We start from the raw sequence: 19,872 nt of genomic DNA, 5'->3' as shown, positions 1-19,872 counted from the left end.
TACATATTGATCTTTATCTTCCTTAACGTGAAACTTGTTACATGAGATAGTTTCTTTTCCAATGTATGTATTTCACATACATATAGTTAAATACGCGAACATATTAATGGAATGAATATAAATTAATTTGTATTTAAGTTAAAAAATATGAATTCTTAACACTAGGTTTACGGAACGCGTTAATTTGATTATACATTGTTATGAACATTATTTAATGAATATTTATATCGATTTTGATTGATGTAATTGTACGAATATATTTCGTAAATTGTCTACTGTAAAGCTCCAATTTCCAAGGTCTAAACGATCAAACATCAATTCTCCGAGATACAATAGAACAAACCGTACAATAATTGTTCGTAAACCTAATATTAATTATTTTCATTAAGGTCATTTCGAATAAATATTAAAGTACCGAGAGCTTTAGATCTTAAGGCGTTTTAATTCTAAATTTAAGCATCGGTATTAATTATTCGCAAGCTTCTCTCAGTTGGAACTTTATAGAGTACACGATATTACCTCCATAAACATGTAGCTGCAAAACCTCACACATCGTATGCACAAACTTAGATCCGCGAGGCATGTACTTACATTACAGATTACTTGCATCTATAAGTAAGTACTATACTCTCCCGCTGGGACGTGTCCCAAAGTTTGCTTGTATTGATAAGCGCGTTACGAAGGATTTTTTGTACCTTTAGAAGAATTGATGTTGTACGCAGACTTTTATTAGCCTTCAGCAAGCTCATATTAAATCTCATAATCCCAAAATGTTCTTTCGTCTATAAATCTGCGAATATGAAAAAGAAAAACATTTTCTGACTTCGAAACAATAATTGATTAAAGTTAATTTTTATTGTATTTTAATCTGTATTAAATATGTTTATATTCATTTCAAATGACGTATCTAAATACCATTCGTTATTAATGTGACAAACCAACACTGAAAATAAAAAACTTTGTTCTACACACGGTTATAAACGTCAAAGAAGTAACAGATAGGAAATTGTAAATATTTAAGTGTGGACTAGAAAGTACACGTGAGTATAAATGAATATAAATGAGCAATTTTTTGTTTATTCAGTTGGATGGTAATATACTGATAATTATATTAAGTATATATAACCATGAGTATCTTTTAGACTTCTTTAATTTTTAGGAACTTCATCATAGTATTAACAAATAGTAGTGGATTGATATATTTATATTGCTACATTTATCACATGACAGTTTATAACAAGGTATAATGAATTTATATATCCTATTATTTACGCATGTAAAAATGCAAAACTCAAAACATTGATAAGGATTTTATATAGATTATTCGCTCTCTTATCGTAATACATTTTTCACTATTAATTTATGCCGCGTTCATTCTTTAAATTGTTTATAATATCCTAAAATAAATGAACGTTTTAAATGTATGAACGAAATTATATTCTTGAAAACATTATTTATGATATTCTTGAAAAGTAGAAAACTGTTTTAATGTTTTGAGACATTTTACTGTCTAAACGGTTAAAATGGAAATGTTTTGAACTTTTTGTTGAGCGTATGTATTAAGTCAAATTATGATTGTACATAGTTCCAAGTTGGCAGACGGATCGTTATACGAATTTTTCTGTTGAGTGTGTACACTCATTCTGTGATTGGTAATCTCTCAGGAATCCCGCAAGAACTCAGCTGGAAAAGGAAAAAAAGTGAAAACGCGCGGGCTTGTCAACGGGTGAAGTACGCGTGTAACTTCTCTCCCAATTTATCAAGTTATAATTAAGCAACAACCCTACAAATGGGAAGTAGCGAGATGTTTTCGAAAGATAAACTTGAAACAGCATTTGTAACATTCAACATACTTCAAAACAGAGTGCATTTAACTTTATATTCATTCTATGAAGAAGTATATAAACCAAAGTTTTACAATCGTACGACAATTTTTTGCGCATAACATCCTAGAAAAAATAATCAAAGAGTTAGTTTAAACTACATTTTAATTGTTTATAGTTCTTATTATGTGAATCATGTACGTATGTATACTTTAAATTAATGCTACCCTATTTTCAAATAACGAATAAACGAAAATAAATAAGAAAAAAAAGAAATAAAATAAACTTTCAATACTCTTATCTTATAATTTTATATATAAATACAAGCATTGTAGTTTGTATTATGAACACTTACTTGTTTAACTTTCTATAAGAATTTGATCCTTGATAGAGGAAAAATAATTAGAAATACCCTTTACTTAATTATATTACGTTAAAATAATGTAATCTTAACATACTATATTCCTGTTCCTCAAAATAACTTGACTAAAAGTCTCTTCTACTTCACATATTTTATCAATCGCCTATTAAAAATAACATCTTTCAACGCAATTTCTTTATCAATCTCAGACTATTCATCAATTTGATTACATGGGTTACTCTTTAACATACCATTTATAAACATCATCCCGAAAGGTAAATAACTTGGTTCACTTCACATCAAAGGTCAAACACAATAAAATAATATAATATAAAAAATAAAATAATAGAAATAACGAAATATAAATGAATATAATAAACAGAATGAAATAAATTGAAAGAGGAGATACACGCATCTATTTGTTTCAATTACAGAGGAATTACGTAGGATAAACTGTTTCCGGACAAAACCGTTTTTTCCCAGCAAACGAATCCCCGGCTTGGGGTAAGCCCACTGTAAGCTTTGTAATCTTGTAGGAATCTCAAAAGAGACACCTCGGACCATGGTAGAAAAAAACGGGAAAAACAGCCTCGTATTCGTCAGCGCCGATATAAACTACCTCCTTCATTCGTAGAACGTTAGAAAGAGAGAAAGTAAAAGGCGAAGGGATATGGAGAGGGTTGAAGGCGAACAAAGATGCCAGGAAGGTCGGCGAAAGAAGGAGAAAAAGGGAAACAGGAGAGGAGCGCCGAGAAAGACAACAAGAGAAAATTGAAGTGCGGAGCACACGTAAGACCTGCACCCGGTCTTTAACCCCAAAGCATCCAAGGAATCAGTGGTTCTCACTATCTGTAATAATGTTTTAATGTGTCTGACGCCAGTAAACAAGGGTTGTTCCCGACTGATACGTAATGTGCGTTCAAAATCGGATTTAATCAATTTAGCTGAAATAACGAGCGAGGTTCGTAGTGCATGAGTTGATCAAAATGCGCAGATTCGTGTCGGGATTGCTAGGTGTAGCGCCGAACATAATATTTCGTTCATTTTGTACCGTTCACTTCCTCAAATTCATTTAAGCCTTTACGGTCGAATGCCATCGTAATGGCTACTTCGAGGTATGACGTTTATGATCGAAAGTTGCAAACGAATAACTTAAGTATTTGAATAGGAAATTACGGATATGTGGTTTTCTTTCATCTAGTATTTAAGACGTTGATCCAGTATGCTCTTGTTCGTTGAAAGAATTGTTAAAAGTTTAAAAAATTTTTGTCCACAAAGGGTTAACCTTTTGCACTAAAGAGGCGATTTCTATTTGCCATTTTGATTCGAAGTGGTAAAGTTATAAAATTAAAAATTCGATATTCAATACTTGTATAATATAACAACATATGAAACACTGAAATAAAATAGTTCTGTCTGTTAATTCGTGTAATGCTTTCTCTTTGTGTTAATTGCAAATGATAATATCGATATTTTATCGAGAAGATAATGAATATTTGTAGAGAAAAATATTGCAAAGTTATGTGTATAGGATTAATTTATACACTACACCACTTTATTGCTGTATTTTTACAAATTAAAGACTACATTTCCTCGGAATAAGGAGCATAACAAATGTCTAGTAAATTATTCTTTAACATTTCTTGGACAAGTATATAATGCTCTAGTACAATTTGTTTCATGAAAGTTGTGTGTAGAGTATTAATATTCATAAATGCTACAAATATGTTATTTTACGTCTTTATATGTTTTCAATGCTCCTTGAACGTCATGTTTCCTTAAAGTTTAAATTCTATCTTAATATAATATCAGACAAAGTGTAGCATAGAAATCTATTAAACGATGTATTCGAAATATTTCTGAAAAATTTATAAATTAAATTCTCAAGAATAATTTAGAAAAAAACAAAGAACTTTTACATTCTATGACCAAAAAGGTTCGATTCCCCCATTATTATATTTTCACACAGAAAAGTATTGAAACATAATTGTTCAAGTGCTCTAGATTATTTTTTTCACAAAAGTTAGATTTTTAAAATTATTTTACGTTGAAACAGTGCTACTTATTTTATAACTACCAAACATCCAATATTAAGCATTATGAAACTCTTTGATAAACCCAATTATTAGATTTCAGTCTTATCAATATTTTTACACTATTTTTTTATTTTTTGAGAACACAACAAATGCTTTCTTGTATATATCGATATCACTCGTTGTAATAGAAATATACTTGCATTCAATGCTCTTAATAAATTGTACAGTTGTCTGAAAATTTGTATAAAGTACTTAGTTATAATTTGTTTAATCAATTTCCTGAATATCATTCGATGAAAAATACATGTAGAAGTAAATTTTTTATGTAAACTGTGAAAGAACAATTTCAATCTTTGACAGATCTTCTGTATTTCTTCTCCTTATTAATTAACTCCATTTAATTGATGTAATATATCAATATTAATCGTAAAAGTAATTGTTAATTATATACACATGCATTTTGCTAAACTTTTCCTTATATTAGTTACCACTTTAATTTTTAGTTTTCCTAACCAAATAACTAAATGCTCTATAACAAGTTCTTCACTTGTTACATTTATTTGCTTTTACTAAAAAAAAATTGTGTTGCGAGATATTAGACCTACAGGACAGAACTGTTACACATTCCGTTTTTTTGAATATCTTCATCTTAGTGTAGTGTAATTACACTTTTTCAGCGGTACTCAGGAGAACACAGTTCTTAAGACTTTTTCCGCTTAGAGGTCTCTTTGCATAATCAAAGGTCTTAAAACTACTTTTTCCCTCCTTTGTCTATCCACCCTTCATTTTCCTTCCGCTTCTTTCGTCGCTTAAACTTTGTACCTTATTAAGAATTCATTATGTTTCTATAAGAGAAAAACAAAATATACTTAATGCGCCTTACACAAGCGAAGAGTTTTTTTTTTAATCAGAGTACAACTGACTGGTTTATATTAAACTTTTAAAACTTTGATAACTCTGTGATAACTTTTGATATATTCGCTTTAAGAAACTATAATTTCTTTATTCTTTTCGCTTAGAGGTTTATTCACACAATTAAAGACCTTACTGGCACGTTTTATTAAAAATTCATTGGATTTCGATCAGTGGAGAAAGAAATATTGTAAATGTACTTTGCGTAATGCAAGTTTTTTTTTTAACAGAGAACCACTGACTGGTTTGCCTAAAATCCTTAAATCTTTCTCTTTTTCTCTCATGACCCCTACTATCACGGTCGTTCGAGTTAAAAATACTATACGTACTCGTGCTTATACTGTTTCAACACTGGTTTTGAGAATTTCCCCTCAGTCCCGAGGATGAAAGGGTTGAAATGGTGTCAGGTTCGAGGCCAAGTTTTTCCAATGAACTGGAAAGATTTAATTATCGTGCTAACTCGGCATATCACGTGTCCTTTTGCGGACAAAAAGGTCTCCTTTAAAGAATACTTAAAACGCAGTGATTAATTTGTTGGTAACTCTAATTTGTGTCACATTTATGTCGTAATTTCAATTAGTATGTCAACAATTATTTTTGGAAAGTCCAAGTCAAACTTAATGTAGGTAATGAAGCTATTAAATTTGTAATTTATATTTATATATATAATTAAACAGGATAACAGGTAATAACGATGAAATAATTTATTATTATTACTTCATTGTTATTACCTGTTATCCATTCAACTTATCAATAGTTATAACAATAAAGAGGCTATAAATTTATTGATTATAAATTCTAAAACGTTGACGAAACTATATATTACGGCAGATTGGGGTCGTCAAAAATTAAGAAAAGTGTAGATTGTGTGTTAAATAACCAATTTTAATTACAATAATGCTAAAGTTAAAAAAAGTTGGTCCAGTCAGTCAACTAATTATTATTTTTTTAACTATTTAGATAATATCTTGCAATAAATATCAGGGGCATCCAGGAAAGGGATATTCCTGTGAAAACTTTCAAGAAAGTTATTAAATGTAACGTTTCACATGTTTATGCCATTGGAAAGAAGCTTAATTTAAAGAATAATATATAGATTATAGGATTATATTAACTGAATATTTCAAGTCAAGTGGTGCGACAAACTTTTAAATCTTATAGTACAAAAACCATAATTTACTTGCCAACCACCAAATCCATAACCATTAACCCCTTCCCTCACTTTCACGATTACGCTCATAAAATTTACTCTGTCAGTAATTTATATAAAAAACAGGAACTTTACGTTCCTCGTAAATCCAAGTTAACTTCCCCATAAGTCTACATTTACAGCAAAGGTTTCGTCTCAACAATAGAACATAATATTCCGCGCGGACTTAAAACAAATGAATAACGCCCCTATCTATCATATATTAAACTCAGCTTGAAATTGCCACCACAAATCTGCTCCGGTATTATAAGACAAGGGATTAAAGTTGTATAAAGTACAATGACCAGGTGTATTCCTGTAACTCAACTATATAAATCACGCGGATCTATCGAGAACACCGTTAACGATAGCAGAGTTACCGCCTAGATTCATCGTCCTGATCCACCAAGCTCTTCCTACCTTCGTAACGCTTATTTAAACCGGGCGCCGTACATTCATAAGCGCATCTTCTTCTTCCGAGTATCCTTTCACTCTGACATTTTTTTTACGCGACCAGCAGCTTGTAGTAGTTTATCGTGTTTTTTACATAAAATATTACGGGGATATTCAGCGGTTCTCGCATACGAAGGATACATTCTTATCATGAAACGCGGCCGGACGACGGTAATAGTTCACTGGTGCGTGTTTTTCGCGATGTTTCGACTTGTGATTTCTTATTAGTTTTATTAATACCGTTACCGTCTCCTATGCAAGCGAAAGGATAACGGTACGCAAGCTTTGAAATGAATGTACCTAAACTTCGAAGGCTAGAAACAATATCAATTGGACAAGAGACATTTGTTATTTGTGCGCAGATGGAAAATATGGAATGTGTTAGAACTTTGAAAGTAAATGAAGTGTTGTTAAGTATGTACATTTCTTATTGCAGATATTCTTTTGGAACATATTAATTATAGCAGTAGTTGAATGGAGTTAGTCTAATAAATACGGTTGTGAATACATTTATAAGGCAGAGGGTGAAGGACTATTCAAATTGATATTAACCAAAAATGATCTATGTTGGTAACTAGTAATCATCGTTTATGGTGATCTTTCAATGAATTTTGATATATTAAAAAGACAGGATATCTAATATCTGATTATTCAATGTGATGTTTAACTGTTTCTTATAAATTGGTCCTTTTTGGGTAAAAAAAAGTGTCTTCATGAAGAGTGTTTGGTAGCAAGTGAAGGAAAATTGAAATCGTATCTTTATGGTAATGTAGGATAAGAATCATGAGTAAATATGTCACAGATACAATTACGTTTTCAAGTTGTTACTGTTCTTCTGAATGATTGAGCAACAGTAGCATACATGAGACAAATAGGTAAGTATGATGCTGACATCTTCACCCTGTGAAAGACAGACAGAAACCTGGCTTATGCATAGCTATTGACAAATTTTAATCATTAATTCTTTATAGTCCCATGCCAAGCCACACTTGACATTCATTACACGCGACGTGTTGATTATTAACATTGTTAAAAGTCATAAATAAAGAGAACAGTTCGAACCTTTTGTATCATTCTACTTGTTATAATGACGTTTTTTATTGACAAAGCTGAATGGAATGTTCAATGTGACTTTTCTCCTGTATGAATTATATTTTTATCATCATGGACGTTTTGCAAGGAATACAGAGATATAATTTATTACGATAAATTGAATTCGTTGTCTGTGAACAAAAGTAATTGTTCTAAAAAAGATTATTTAAACTGTACAAATTGAAGGGATTTGAAGGGAATTGAAGGTGGTTGCATTACGTATAATTGAAAAAATTGCGAGATTTGTTTTCACGTAACACAAGAAACGTATCTAATATTCTGCTTATACAATTAACATCCAACTTCGTTTCTCTAAGAAATATCACAAATATAAAAAGTTTATTTCTGCTGCTGTGTTCGTCACATAAAAAAACAACAAATCTTTCTATTCCATCTTTTACATGCACTTTCCATTTACAAGCAAAAAGCTGTCTAGAAGCTACGTGAACACTTTGCGCGTAACTTCGCTGAACCACTCATCATAAAAAAGCTGACGTAATATAAATAGAATAATAGTTTCAAAAATGTTAAATACATCTTTGCATGCCTTTTTTTTCTTATTTTAAGTGTTATATTATAGGTTGTAAATTCTAGATTCGATAGAAAAATATTAGCCAGATACAATATTATAATAGGAATATTATAAAGCCATCATTAAAATTCCCATAACGAATAACTCGATAGTTCTCTCTTTCGATTTGCTTGGGCTTTATTATCCCGCATAAATTGCCCGTCACTCTCATAATTGCACAGTCGTATTATTACGAACGTCGAATGTAAGTACAGGATACAGACCGTAGGCTCGTATGCGCCGTTCAAATGAATCTTGCCGCTTACTCGATAAGTAGTCCAGCTACAAGCGGCAAGAATTATTGGATCGTCGTGCACCTCGTGAATGGACGGCACGGACACAATGCACACGAGCGGGACCATACGAAGTGTAATGTATTATACTGAGAGATCCCTGTTATAGAGGAAAGATAGACAGACAAGGCGGATGAGAAATGAAGTGGCATAAGTGAATAGCGTCGGCACTACGACCGTGCGTTTCAGAGGGGTCTTTATTTTCTCGGGTATGCCGTGGGAATACGTGTTCTAAAAATTGGGTAGGTGTTCATTCATTTTTCATCGTAGGCGCATATATTTTTCATACATTTCTTTATACCGCCTTCTTTACTTTACGTGATGTATGTCCATTAGAAATGATTGGTAATTTATTGCGTTATAATGATAGCTGAAGATAGCAATTGTATTTTTCCATTCTCGTTAGAAATTGAACAACTTAGTTTCGAGACTCTTCTCTTTGACCCTATTATGTTTATTGTGGAATTTTTGAAATGGTTGGAGAAAATATGTATTGAAATATATCGAGTTAAATTTTTAGGGAACAATATATTTCATATGAAAAATATACAAATTCCAATATTTATATCTAGGTTACAAGAATATTTCATTTGTAAATATTTTATCTGCAATCGGGCACATTGAAGAAATAAAATCAGCTTTCAAAAGTAAGGAAGAATAGTGATTCTTTTATGTAAAAGTTTCACGGTATAAATAACTTTCTGAAAAATTGATTCATTTAAAAATTATGTTAAAACTAAAAGTGTTTACGTATTTTCTCACAAAGGTTCATGGAAAGCAAAATATTAAATGAAATGTGATAACACGGAATAGTTTTCAATAACATAAAATAATATTCGAAACTGTATTTCACGCCTATTCGAAATATTAGTAGTTATATCCATTAAGTTTTACTGTAATTATAATGTCTGCGTGATAAGAGCTATTTACGATAAAAATCGAATGATTCAAATCAGTTTAGTTATTTTTCAATCAACGAAAGTTTAAATAATTCCTCTTTTAATATTTCATTATAGTATATACAATTATAAAGCCTTTTCAGTTCATTACGTATTTCGTGTAAATTTTACGAGGTGTTCTCGCTTTTCTACATTTAGCATGTTTGAATAAGCGCGTGCCACCCCATTGATAACGCATGCGTGAATCTCTGCTGACGCGGATTTCGCCCTTTTGTCCTGCGGGTCGTTTATTATGCAAACAGACTCTTCCATTTTTTATTGAAGCGAGATCCGACTGAATGTTCGCTTAACGAGATCAGATCGTCGATCTGAACTTCATTTGACCCTAGATGACTAATCTTCAGTGTTACTTTGTAACTAAATATTCGACTCATAGACTACAAATTAAACGCATATATATTTTTATTACATATAAATTTATTATTAATTTATAATTATAAAACAGAAAAGCGTTCAGATGTAATGTTTGCAGTTTTGACATACGTTAAAAGTGTGGTCCCACATTCAAATTTACAAAAGTTGCAAAGGTCGATAAATTATTTTGATGAATATTTAACCATTTAGAGTTAATTTCGTCCACAAAATTCTTTCGTAACAATCAATGCGTATACTTCGTTTTCGTATCTAAATAGTGCTACTCTTGTATTACTCTTGTATAACTACAAGTTTCTTGCAATCCTCCATTCTCTAAAAATAACTCTAAAAAGTGTCAAATACACTTGTCGAGTAATCTCCCACGAAAACACGATCTTCCGATTAAATTCCTTTATGCACGTATACATACAACTATATCACAATTTATATTTTCTTTCGTCTGAATACCGACTGAACATGCTGACTGCACACACGAAGCACGCATTAAAATAACATTCATTCGAAACATTACGTTTTCAGACGTTTCACTCTTTAATCGCAGTGGCGCGCGCGCGCGCGCTGACTCTGAACAGAATTTAACAAAGCATAGTGAGCACCAATGCGAGAAATCCAACCGCGCGAGAGAGAAGGCAAGGTTCGACGAGTGTATCAGATCTGTTCCCGCCTCGACGCGTCTCTTTGTGCCGATTGAAAACTCGCAGGAATGGCTCCTCCGTGTCTTCTATGGGAGAGAGATTCGCGGCGACTTCCACCCTCGGCAATTTCGAACCCCCCCGGTTTCGCGCCCTTAACCTTTTGCAAACCACCCCTCCGCGTATCCCGACTCCTGAATACGTATCGCGACGCCAGTGCTCAGGTATGTAGCCGAACTTCAAGTATTGCCGTCAGAGAGAACGAGCGCGTCTCGAAGCCCACGAACCACCGGTGTACGCTGTCGCACGTGAAAATCAGCGCTCATGTTCCTATAGAATTCTGCAGTTTATTGGTACACAGGGCGTCCCATATAACACTTGTCATAATTTTTTAACACGTTCGCTACCAGCGTCACTTGTTTGCGGGGATTGAAAAGGTTCCGAAAATAAATGTTTGAAACTGGTGTATGTCAGTTTCTGAAACTGTTTTCGGAGAACCGAAATGAAATCATAACTGTTATTTGATATATCGATTCTGAGCTATATTGGTTATGAAAAACCGGAAGTCGAAACTGATCATCAGTTCGCCGGGGATGCTTAAAAAATTCTGAGAAATGTGACGTCGAGACACCTTATAGATTAGAATATACGTGCGCTTGTATATAGACAGTAGTTTTTTATTTGTAAAAGATTCTATAGATTTACTTAAGATGATGAAAATCTCATCGAATGAAACTATGTTTTGAAAAATCAATATACAACAAATACATCAGATTTATAATTCACAAACATTCACCGTTTCCTAGTTAAATAAGTTTAACCCTTCTACGTATAATTTTCTTTGGAATTATGTTGGTTAGATTTATTTTACTGTCAATAATTCGCAAGAATGCAAACGGTAATTTCTGTTTATTACAAATGTACATTTTCTTTAATAGTAAAACATTAATAACAGAAAAGCAACCCTTTATTTCGACTCGCATGCAACGAATAATATCGATGTTCGTTAATCCCTTGCCCTGTCATTTCAACACTATAACAACAACTATATCATTAATAATTCATTGTTCAAGTACTATGTTTACTCTAAATTATAATAATTGTTAACAGAAGAATAATATTTAATTCGAATTGAAAATAATCGTATTTATAAGTTGTATTTATGCTTGTTAAATTTTATTTAAAATCTTCACGAGTTTGATACGTTCTTATAAGGCGAGGGGTTAAATCTAGTTAAACGTCTTGTTTAACTTAATATAATATTATTAATGTAATGCAAGGTTAAATCTAGCTAAATGTCTTTAATCCACCGCTAACAATCAAATTAATCGTTACACGTGCGTACCGGTTTCACTGTGCGATTTTCCGCGCATCTGTTTTCTTTTTAATACGAGCACGCGACGCACATATTTACCGGTGTTCCGGTACATTTATAAAGATTTACACCTGCACGGAAATACCTGCGTTTCACGTGCCCGTATTGCTCACCCTCACGGGGGTCGCGGCAGTGCGCAGCGCCGCGTGCATTTATTGCGACCGAACAAAGACGCGCCGCGAATCAGAACCCCTTACATCGCGGGGGATTCGAAGGGAAATGAAATGTCAGCCGCGGAAATCAGTTTGACGCCGGTGCGGCGAGCATCGATACGCCATTCCATCGTAACCGAGTATTTTTTCTTAACCCTTCAACGAACGAATTTTCTCGTTATACGATGTTATTTACAAACTTCGGATTCGATATTAGTCTCGTTCACATCTGATTATAGAGCATTATTGTTGCCATTCGATTTCTCGCGATAAAAGCTTTTTGTTTATATAATAAAAATAGATCTTGAAATGTTCGCGTATGAATTGCTTAAAAACAATTGCAATATACATTCACGTTGAATAAAACTGTTTAATACATTAATGAATAAATGTTTACTGTTGAATAAGAATGTTTAATAATGTTTAATACATAATGGTGCAACGTAAGAATTGTGAGCAATTAATAATTGTTTTTATTTATCTTTACTACGAAAGAATAAGTGATACATAAAACGTTTAAGATCCTCGCGGTAGTGTGTTAATATTGAATTTTAGAAAATTAATAAAGTTCGGCATAATTGTTAGTATGTTCGTCGTGTACGTATGTGTCTCGGAAATGGCTGTTAAGGGGTTAATCCGTCAGGAGTAAAAATGTCGACGTTCGAGAGTAAATCAGGGAGGGACTCGTTTCATGCGACGTCTAATACCGGGCGAAACGTGGAAGCACGGAATCAGGTGTGCATGAAGTGTTTGTACTTTAATATTATTGATCGATGTAGGAAGTGGTCCGTGGCGACAGGTACACTTCGGTAAGCAGCTACTTACCGTGCACGAATTAATCCCTTGCTTTATGATTTTTTTCTGCTTAAACTTGAAAGTGTTATTTTAATGTTATTAATTTTCCATCAGAAATAGCAACTGTGTGTTCACTTTGAGAGTAAATTAATTGTAAGAATTAACATATTTATTTTCCCTGATTAGGATTGCAAACATTACGTTAATGCTATTAACTTTCTGACAGAAATACACGTTGTATATTCGTTTCAAAAGTAAATTTATTGTAAGACTAAATTTACTGCAAAAATTAAATATTTATTAATACATTTTTGATAATTTCCTAGCACAAGAGGAGATTATATAGGTATCCAATAGTAGAAAAGAATATTTTCATCGGACTGGTATAACTGGACTGGTGTAACTGAATAGCTTCTATATTTATTCAGTTCAATTTCATGTTTCTACCACGAATTCGATTAAATATTACAAAGCCAGAAATTAATTATTCTCTTTATGTCTACAACGTAGAATTGTGTTTGGGAGTAATAAGTAGACAAATCTTCGTTAATTTCGTAATGCGGTTAATTATCTTGCGATTAAGTATCTCCCATTGCGAGACATAACATTCCCTCATTTAAAAAGGAGCTGTACTTGTACTCTATAGAATAATGAATTATGAGCGTGTTTATGAAAGTAATAAATGACTTCATTTCTCTATTATCAGTCATTTATTACTTTCATAAACACGCTCATAATTCATTATTCTATAGAGTATATATATATATATATATATCAATTTTATTCCAGAACAATTTACAACTTATGTAAATACTCGTTTATTCTGCGGATACGTACGTTTACTTTTTTTATAAGTATTGTTATTGATGAAATAATTATAATGTCATAACTTTCTAAAGAACTTGCTTTCGTAACAAATTTTTTCTTTATATCTCTGGGTGCTTGTTATACGTTAACTTACCCGTTTTCTACATTTATTTTATATTTGGACATATTTTCATTTATGTACATCCGTAGGTATGTGTTTGTGTTTATGAAGCAGTTTTACGCGAATACTTCTGTTTATCGGTGAATAAATTTATCAGTTTAATTGTTTTGTTCGCGAAATGCAAATATAAAATGGATATTACTTTTATTTATATTTATTTATATTAATTAAATTATTGAATGTGAAGGTTATTGTGTCAAAATTATTTTTGTCTAACGCAAAGTCATTTGCGAGTCATATTTAAGTCTATCACTAATAAAAAAAAAGTATTTTTAACTATTAAGAAAATTGCAATATTCGTTGGATTAATGAAAACAATATTTATCGAATACGAATTCGAAATAAAAACTTTTATACAGTTTGCATAAGAAAACATTTAAATAATAATCATCTTCACAAAAATTTCATTTTTTGCTTTTACATAATAATGAGGATTTTAAACTGAACGTAATTAATACAGACAGTAGGGTTCGTAACTTCTAAGCTGAATTAAAATATCGTAATAGAAGTGAGCATAGGGATAAATGCACATCTACAAGAAATATAGCATCTTTTTTTCTTTTGAAAAATATTAACAAAAATATAACTTTAATTGATGCTATTCTAAAAAAAACTCATAAAAAAGGGTTAACGCGTATATGTTTATACTTCAGACATTCGACTGTAATACAATATTACCAATACTAATACAATTACTGCAAACAAGGTTTCACTGTTACAACATTTCAAATTTTATAGACTTTAAAGTAATATAAAAATATTCCACCCTTTCGTTGGTATTTCGATTTAATAAAGTTTTGGCATTATTACATTCTCTATAAATTGGGAAAATCTGAAATCTCAAATAGTCTGCTATCAAAGTTTAACATTAATTCAAAATCTAAAGAAATGAAACAAAATAAAGTTTAAAATTATCATACGTCTACATCGAAATAAAATCTTCCTGACAAGTAAATTTCAATAACAAAAGTATTTGCTGTGTCTGTTTCTCTTCTATAAAAATTGCTGTATTGAGTTCGGTGCACGTTACGATAAAAAAGAATTGAATGCGAGTGTCCGGTCGAGGCAACTGTGGCGTTGCAGGTATGAAAACATTTATTCGTAGCAGCCACGAGGAATCCGTCCGTGTTTCGTACAATACGGCGCGAGTCGCGTATCGTCGTCGGCAGTGCGGCATCAAATGAAATGGCGGAAATAAAAATCAGTTCCTCTCCGGGAACGCCGATAGGGAATGCGTCGCATTCTGGGATTGGTGTCCTCTTTTTATCGTATGCTAAACTCGATTTTACGAGCGTGAATAGAATTGTTTCCTTACCGCTACGCGTACATGTTTCTGTAAAGTATTGAGCAGTGCGGACACGTGCCCATTCAATTTCAACGCCAGTTATGTTGTTGTTGACGTTGTTGAAAGTTGTTTGTAACAGTGACGTACGGTTTTCTATAAAAACAAGAATGATATCAATTTTGTTGAAATCATCTTGTACATAGACTGCGGATTTTTATGCAAATACCATTTTTTTAATAGAATTAGAGAAATAGAATTACGATGGAAAATAGTTTTTCTTAAGGAATATTGTAAAGTCACTACTGTTTCAATCTTTTATGCATTTTTCTTTTATCGTGTGCATTCATATCTGTATTTCAAAAACTAGTGACTCCATCATTTTGATTTACGTCGCCATTCACTTCAAAATACACGAATCTATAGAAACTGACATTGCGACCAATGAACAAATTTTAGAATCTGAATTCGATTTTGAATCTCCAACTACTTCAAACATTCGTTCGTTAACTTCAACAAATTTTCATATCTTACTACAACACATACAGGAACATTTTACACGATGTATGTACGATGCTTAGAAACTGGAGAATTCGTGATAAACCACGCCAAAGGAGAAAATAAAAGACAATCGTGCAATGTCCATAGACGTGGTTTAGTTGTTTGACGGACTTCACGAAGAACGGATGTTCGTTGCGCTGATCAGGTTCTCGAGAAACAATCAAATTCTGTTTATTTCTACTATAACTCGTTGCGTTCACATTTCTATTTAGTTTCCATTCATTTCTTTCCTCCGCGTATTTTTCAAACCATCCCAGAAATAAATATCCAACCCTAACCTCGAAACGCAGCGCGCGCATTGCACGCAGCGGCGCTCCGCGAAGCGTCCGCGCGATGAGCGTAATGGTTTAAACGCTTTCATGGATACTCGTAAAAGAGAAATGATTGTGTCATTGACATCCGGCAAGTGCAACGTTTACTAATATATAAAACGCGCGGGGATGCGCGGGCGCAAGGAAGCGCGCGGCGCACGAAGACACACACGAAACCGAGCAGGTTGGTAGGCGAGCCACGGCGAGGCGGATGAAAAGGTAGACACATAGAGAAAATACTGCAGGGCAAGGGCCAGAACTCTTTGAACCCTCTCTCTGTGTTTTCCCTGGCGCTCTTTCTCTCGCTTCTTCCGCGTCCCGCTGCACCAGCGTCGTCCTCTCTCGCTTTTTCCGCGGGTGCTCCACTGGTACCTCTCGACCGTGTCTACGGTTTTACTGGTTATACCAGGAGCCAACGACGCCGTCGTGCCGCATTTCCATTATCGAATTCCTCGCAGTCGTTCGTCGCCCACAGTCGTTTATGGTCGCGTGAGAGGGTGACATGTTCTGCGTAAGATTTATCCGCGAGAGGAGCCACGAGGAAACCTGCGACTGTCATCGAGCGGAGATCGAAGGTAGGACTCCCGTTCGAGTGCTCCTTTTGTTTGCCACCTACCCCAGCGCGCCTGCTCGGAACTTCCATTTATTTCGATTACATTGCGTTGTCGGATTATCCGCGACACCTTTACGGATTTCCCCATTTGTACTTCCCCCTGGTTCTTTGTTTTTCCTTACGCGGGAAAATACGGATGTTGGACTAAATAACGGGAACATTGTATAGAATGTTGTGTATTGGGTAGTTGAGATTGGTAGCGGAGCTGGACATCTGGAGAGATTCTGTATGTAGAATGTAATTTGTATGTGATGTGTGTGGATTTTTACGATTCTGTTTTTGAGAAATGCTGTATTAGACATTAATGATGATGCCATATGATGTTAACCCCCCAACCGCGAGCAACGTGGAATTTGCGTTCGAAATATTCTGTCAACTATTCCCGCTTAATTGAATGTTAACCTCTCTTGAGTATTTTACCAGGCTATTGTTAGTTATCATCTGTCTCGTTAGTTTTTATCTAATTCTTTGGACGCATCTGCAAAACGAATAAAAGCAACCCGCGGTTAGGGGGTTAATCGTGCTAGAATCCTCAGATTATGTATAAATTTGAAGTATTATTAATCGTTTGCACTCGAGAATATTTTTCTCAACAAGTATTCATTATTTTCTGATAAATTATCAATAATACTTTTTGCAGCTAATATAGAGATATATTTCGCATAAATTAAGGGACAGAACTATTTTATTTCGATGTGTCATGTGTTGATGGATTATATAAACTTTAATATTGAATTTTAAATTTTATATTATTTTACATTATATAAAATGTAATATTGAATTTTAAATTTTATATTATTTTAGATTATATAAAATGTAATATTGAATTTTAAATTTTATATTATTTTAGATTATATAAAATTTAATATTGAATTTTACATTTTATATTTTTACTGGGTCAGATCAAATGGCAACTCAAAGGCACTTCTCGTGCGCAAAGGATTTAAAAAGGAGCACCTGGTGTAATGATGATTTTCTTGTACTATTCTCATATTTCAAAGTATTCTTGACTAAATCAAAAAGCAGTAAAGGAACAGAATGCTAAAAAGATCGAAACATTTTCGGATCAAAAAAGAGCCGAGAAAAGTAGCAGTGTTAATGCAAAATTTTGTTAATGTATGAGTATTTTCATTGTTTCATCAACCCTGCGCATTTGTTCATTCAATATAGTTCCTGGTTGAAAAATTATGATCATTCACAATTTGACTGTCCACCATTTTTTATTATAATTCCAATTGTTAGGTATATTCTTAAAATGTTGACTTTGCATTCAAATCTACAGCTTAACAACAAAGTATAAATTATTAGGAACTATACCCGAGGCACATTTTTACCAAAGGTCTGAAAAATGTTGAAAATTAGGAGTAACCCTAATTTTTTGGTCAGAGGCTGTACATCTTCCGACCACTTTATGTCCAGTTTTTTTATTTACTCGATCAGTTTCACCTCAATAGAGAATGGCGGTCAGAAGACCCTTCGTAGCTTCCTTTTCTTCTTATCACCGTTCTCTAACCACAAGTAGTGCACATTTCTCTCGGGTTACGTTGTAATCGTTGACATGGGTTCCACCACCACTGTTTTCAGTGATAAAAGAAAGGAGCGAAGTTAAGTTGAATGCGTTGGTTGTTGAACCATAATCATAAAAATTCCATAAAGTCGATGGAATTTATTGTATGAAATAGAAACTGAAAAGTCGAGATATATCACAGTGACTACTTTATGAACCTTCTTGCATCTTATGGTCTCTAATAAAATGTGATTCATTGAAAACGAATCACCATAAGTGAATTGCCATCTATGTATGTCATCATAAAAATTGAGTTTTATACCCCGATAAATGATCATGCCAGCCGTATATGATTGACGCGACAGTAGAAATGTTAACCGATATCAATATTAATTGACAGTGAAGTTGATTGATATTACCGTTGCAAAGCACACAGTGGTTCAAAACATTTTTCGTACATTGCATCTGTAATTCTTATTTAATACAGTAATGTACGTTTATAATTTTTGTTTTAATATATAATTTCTTATTGTTTTTTTATCCAATAACTTATAATTTCTTTCTTCAGCACAAGTACAACAATTTATAAACCTATTTTGATGTAATAATTTTTAACGGTTTGTATATAACAGTAGTGTAGAGAAAGATTGATTATATATAATATAATTGGTTGCGTGTTACTGGGTACCACATAAACTAAAATTGAAAACTATGAATGTTGAATATTAAAAATGATTAAACAGTGCAAGTGGTTACAACATAAATATACTTTAAAAATATGTAACGAAACTATCTCTGCAAACGTCAATCAAATTTTGCGGAATAATTGTTAACCGTTAATCTAAAAAGAAGAAGACATTCATTAAGTGTAATACGTCATCGATTGATGTAAGGAGATAAAATGCTTTTAAGAACGATTACTTAGAGACCTGCCAAAATAGAATTAGAATTTCAGTGCAATTGTACTTTTAGAACCATTATCGAAGGAACTAAAATAAGAGCCCATTAAATGATTACAATGGGGAACAATTATTGGAATATGATAGTCGAACTTTAAATACTTCGAAATATTACTAGTGAACGAGTGAAAACCGAAAAGTCTGTGTGGAAGGAACAGTGAAATTTCGTGATGGCAGTGTTTTAATTCGGAGGCATTTAAACGTGAATAAAACAATCAAATTCATGTATTGATTGCAGCATTCTCAAAAAGATACATTTAAATATTCTAAAAGAAAATTTACGCAACAGTGCAATAAATTTATTATTGTGAATTTTTCTGTCTCCCAAAAATATACCATTTTAAGACTGGTACCGAAAAAAATATAAGAAAAGTTAGTGTTCAAAAGAACAGAACAATTTCATATGTTTTCTTCTTCATTGCCGCGAGAAAAATGAAGACGACATTGGAAAACTGTATACTTCAAGGCATAACAAAATAATTGAAACACACAACATAGTTTTAGTAGAATAGTATTGAGCTTATTATTTATTATTGCAAAATCAGTTGGCATCAAGCAAAAAGTACAGGAAGTTATTAAATGTAAAAAATAATTATTGAATGTAGAAAAAGTAAGTGATAGTATACTTTTGTG

The 19,872-nt window shown here is 32.8% G+C and overlaps 1 protein-coding gene across 12 annotated transcripts in view; it reads left to right on the top strand.

Moving 5' to 3' along the window:
* sick (sickie) overlaps positions 1-19,872 on the top strand; it is a 520,404-nt gene that overhangs the window by 287,554 nt on the left and 212,978 nt on the right. The window contains exon 1 of one of the 12 annotated variants that reach the window (XM_031978467.2): positions 16,633-16,735. The exons of the other annotated variants lie outside the window; for them this stretch is intronic. Within the exon in view, the coding sequence (XP_031834327.2) occupies positions 16,663-16,735 (73 nt within the window). The 5' untranslated portion in view covers positions 16,633-16,662. Of the gene's footprint in view, positions 1-16,632; positions 16,736-19,872 lie in introns of those variants that run through there. 12 annotated transcript variants of the gene reach the window in all.

Source organism: Nomia melanderi, chromosome 11 (genome assembly GCF_051020985.1).
Source record: "Nomia melanderi isolate GNS246 chromosome 11, iyNomMela1, whole genome shotgun sequence".
NCBI classification, from domain to species: Eukaryota; Metazoa; Arthropoda; class Insecta; order Hymenoptera; family Halictidae; genus Nomia; species Nomia melanderi.
The sequence above is the reverse complement of the archived record's forward strand: the minus strand, read 5'-3'. Positions and strand labels throughout refer to the sequence as shown.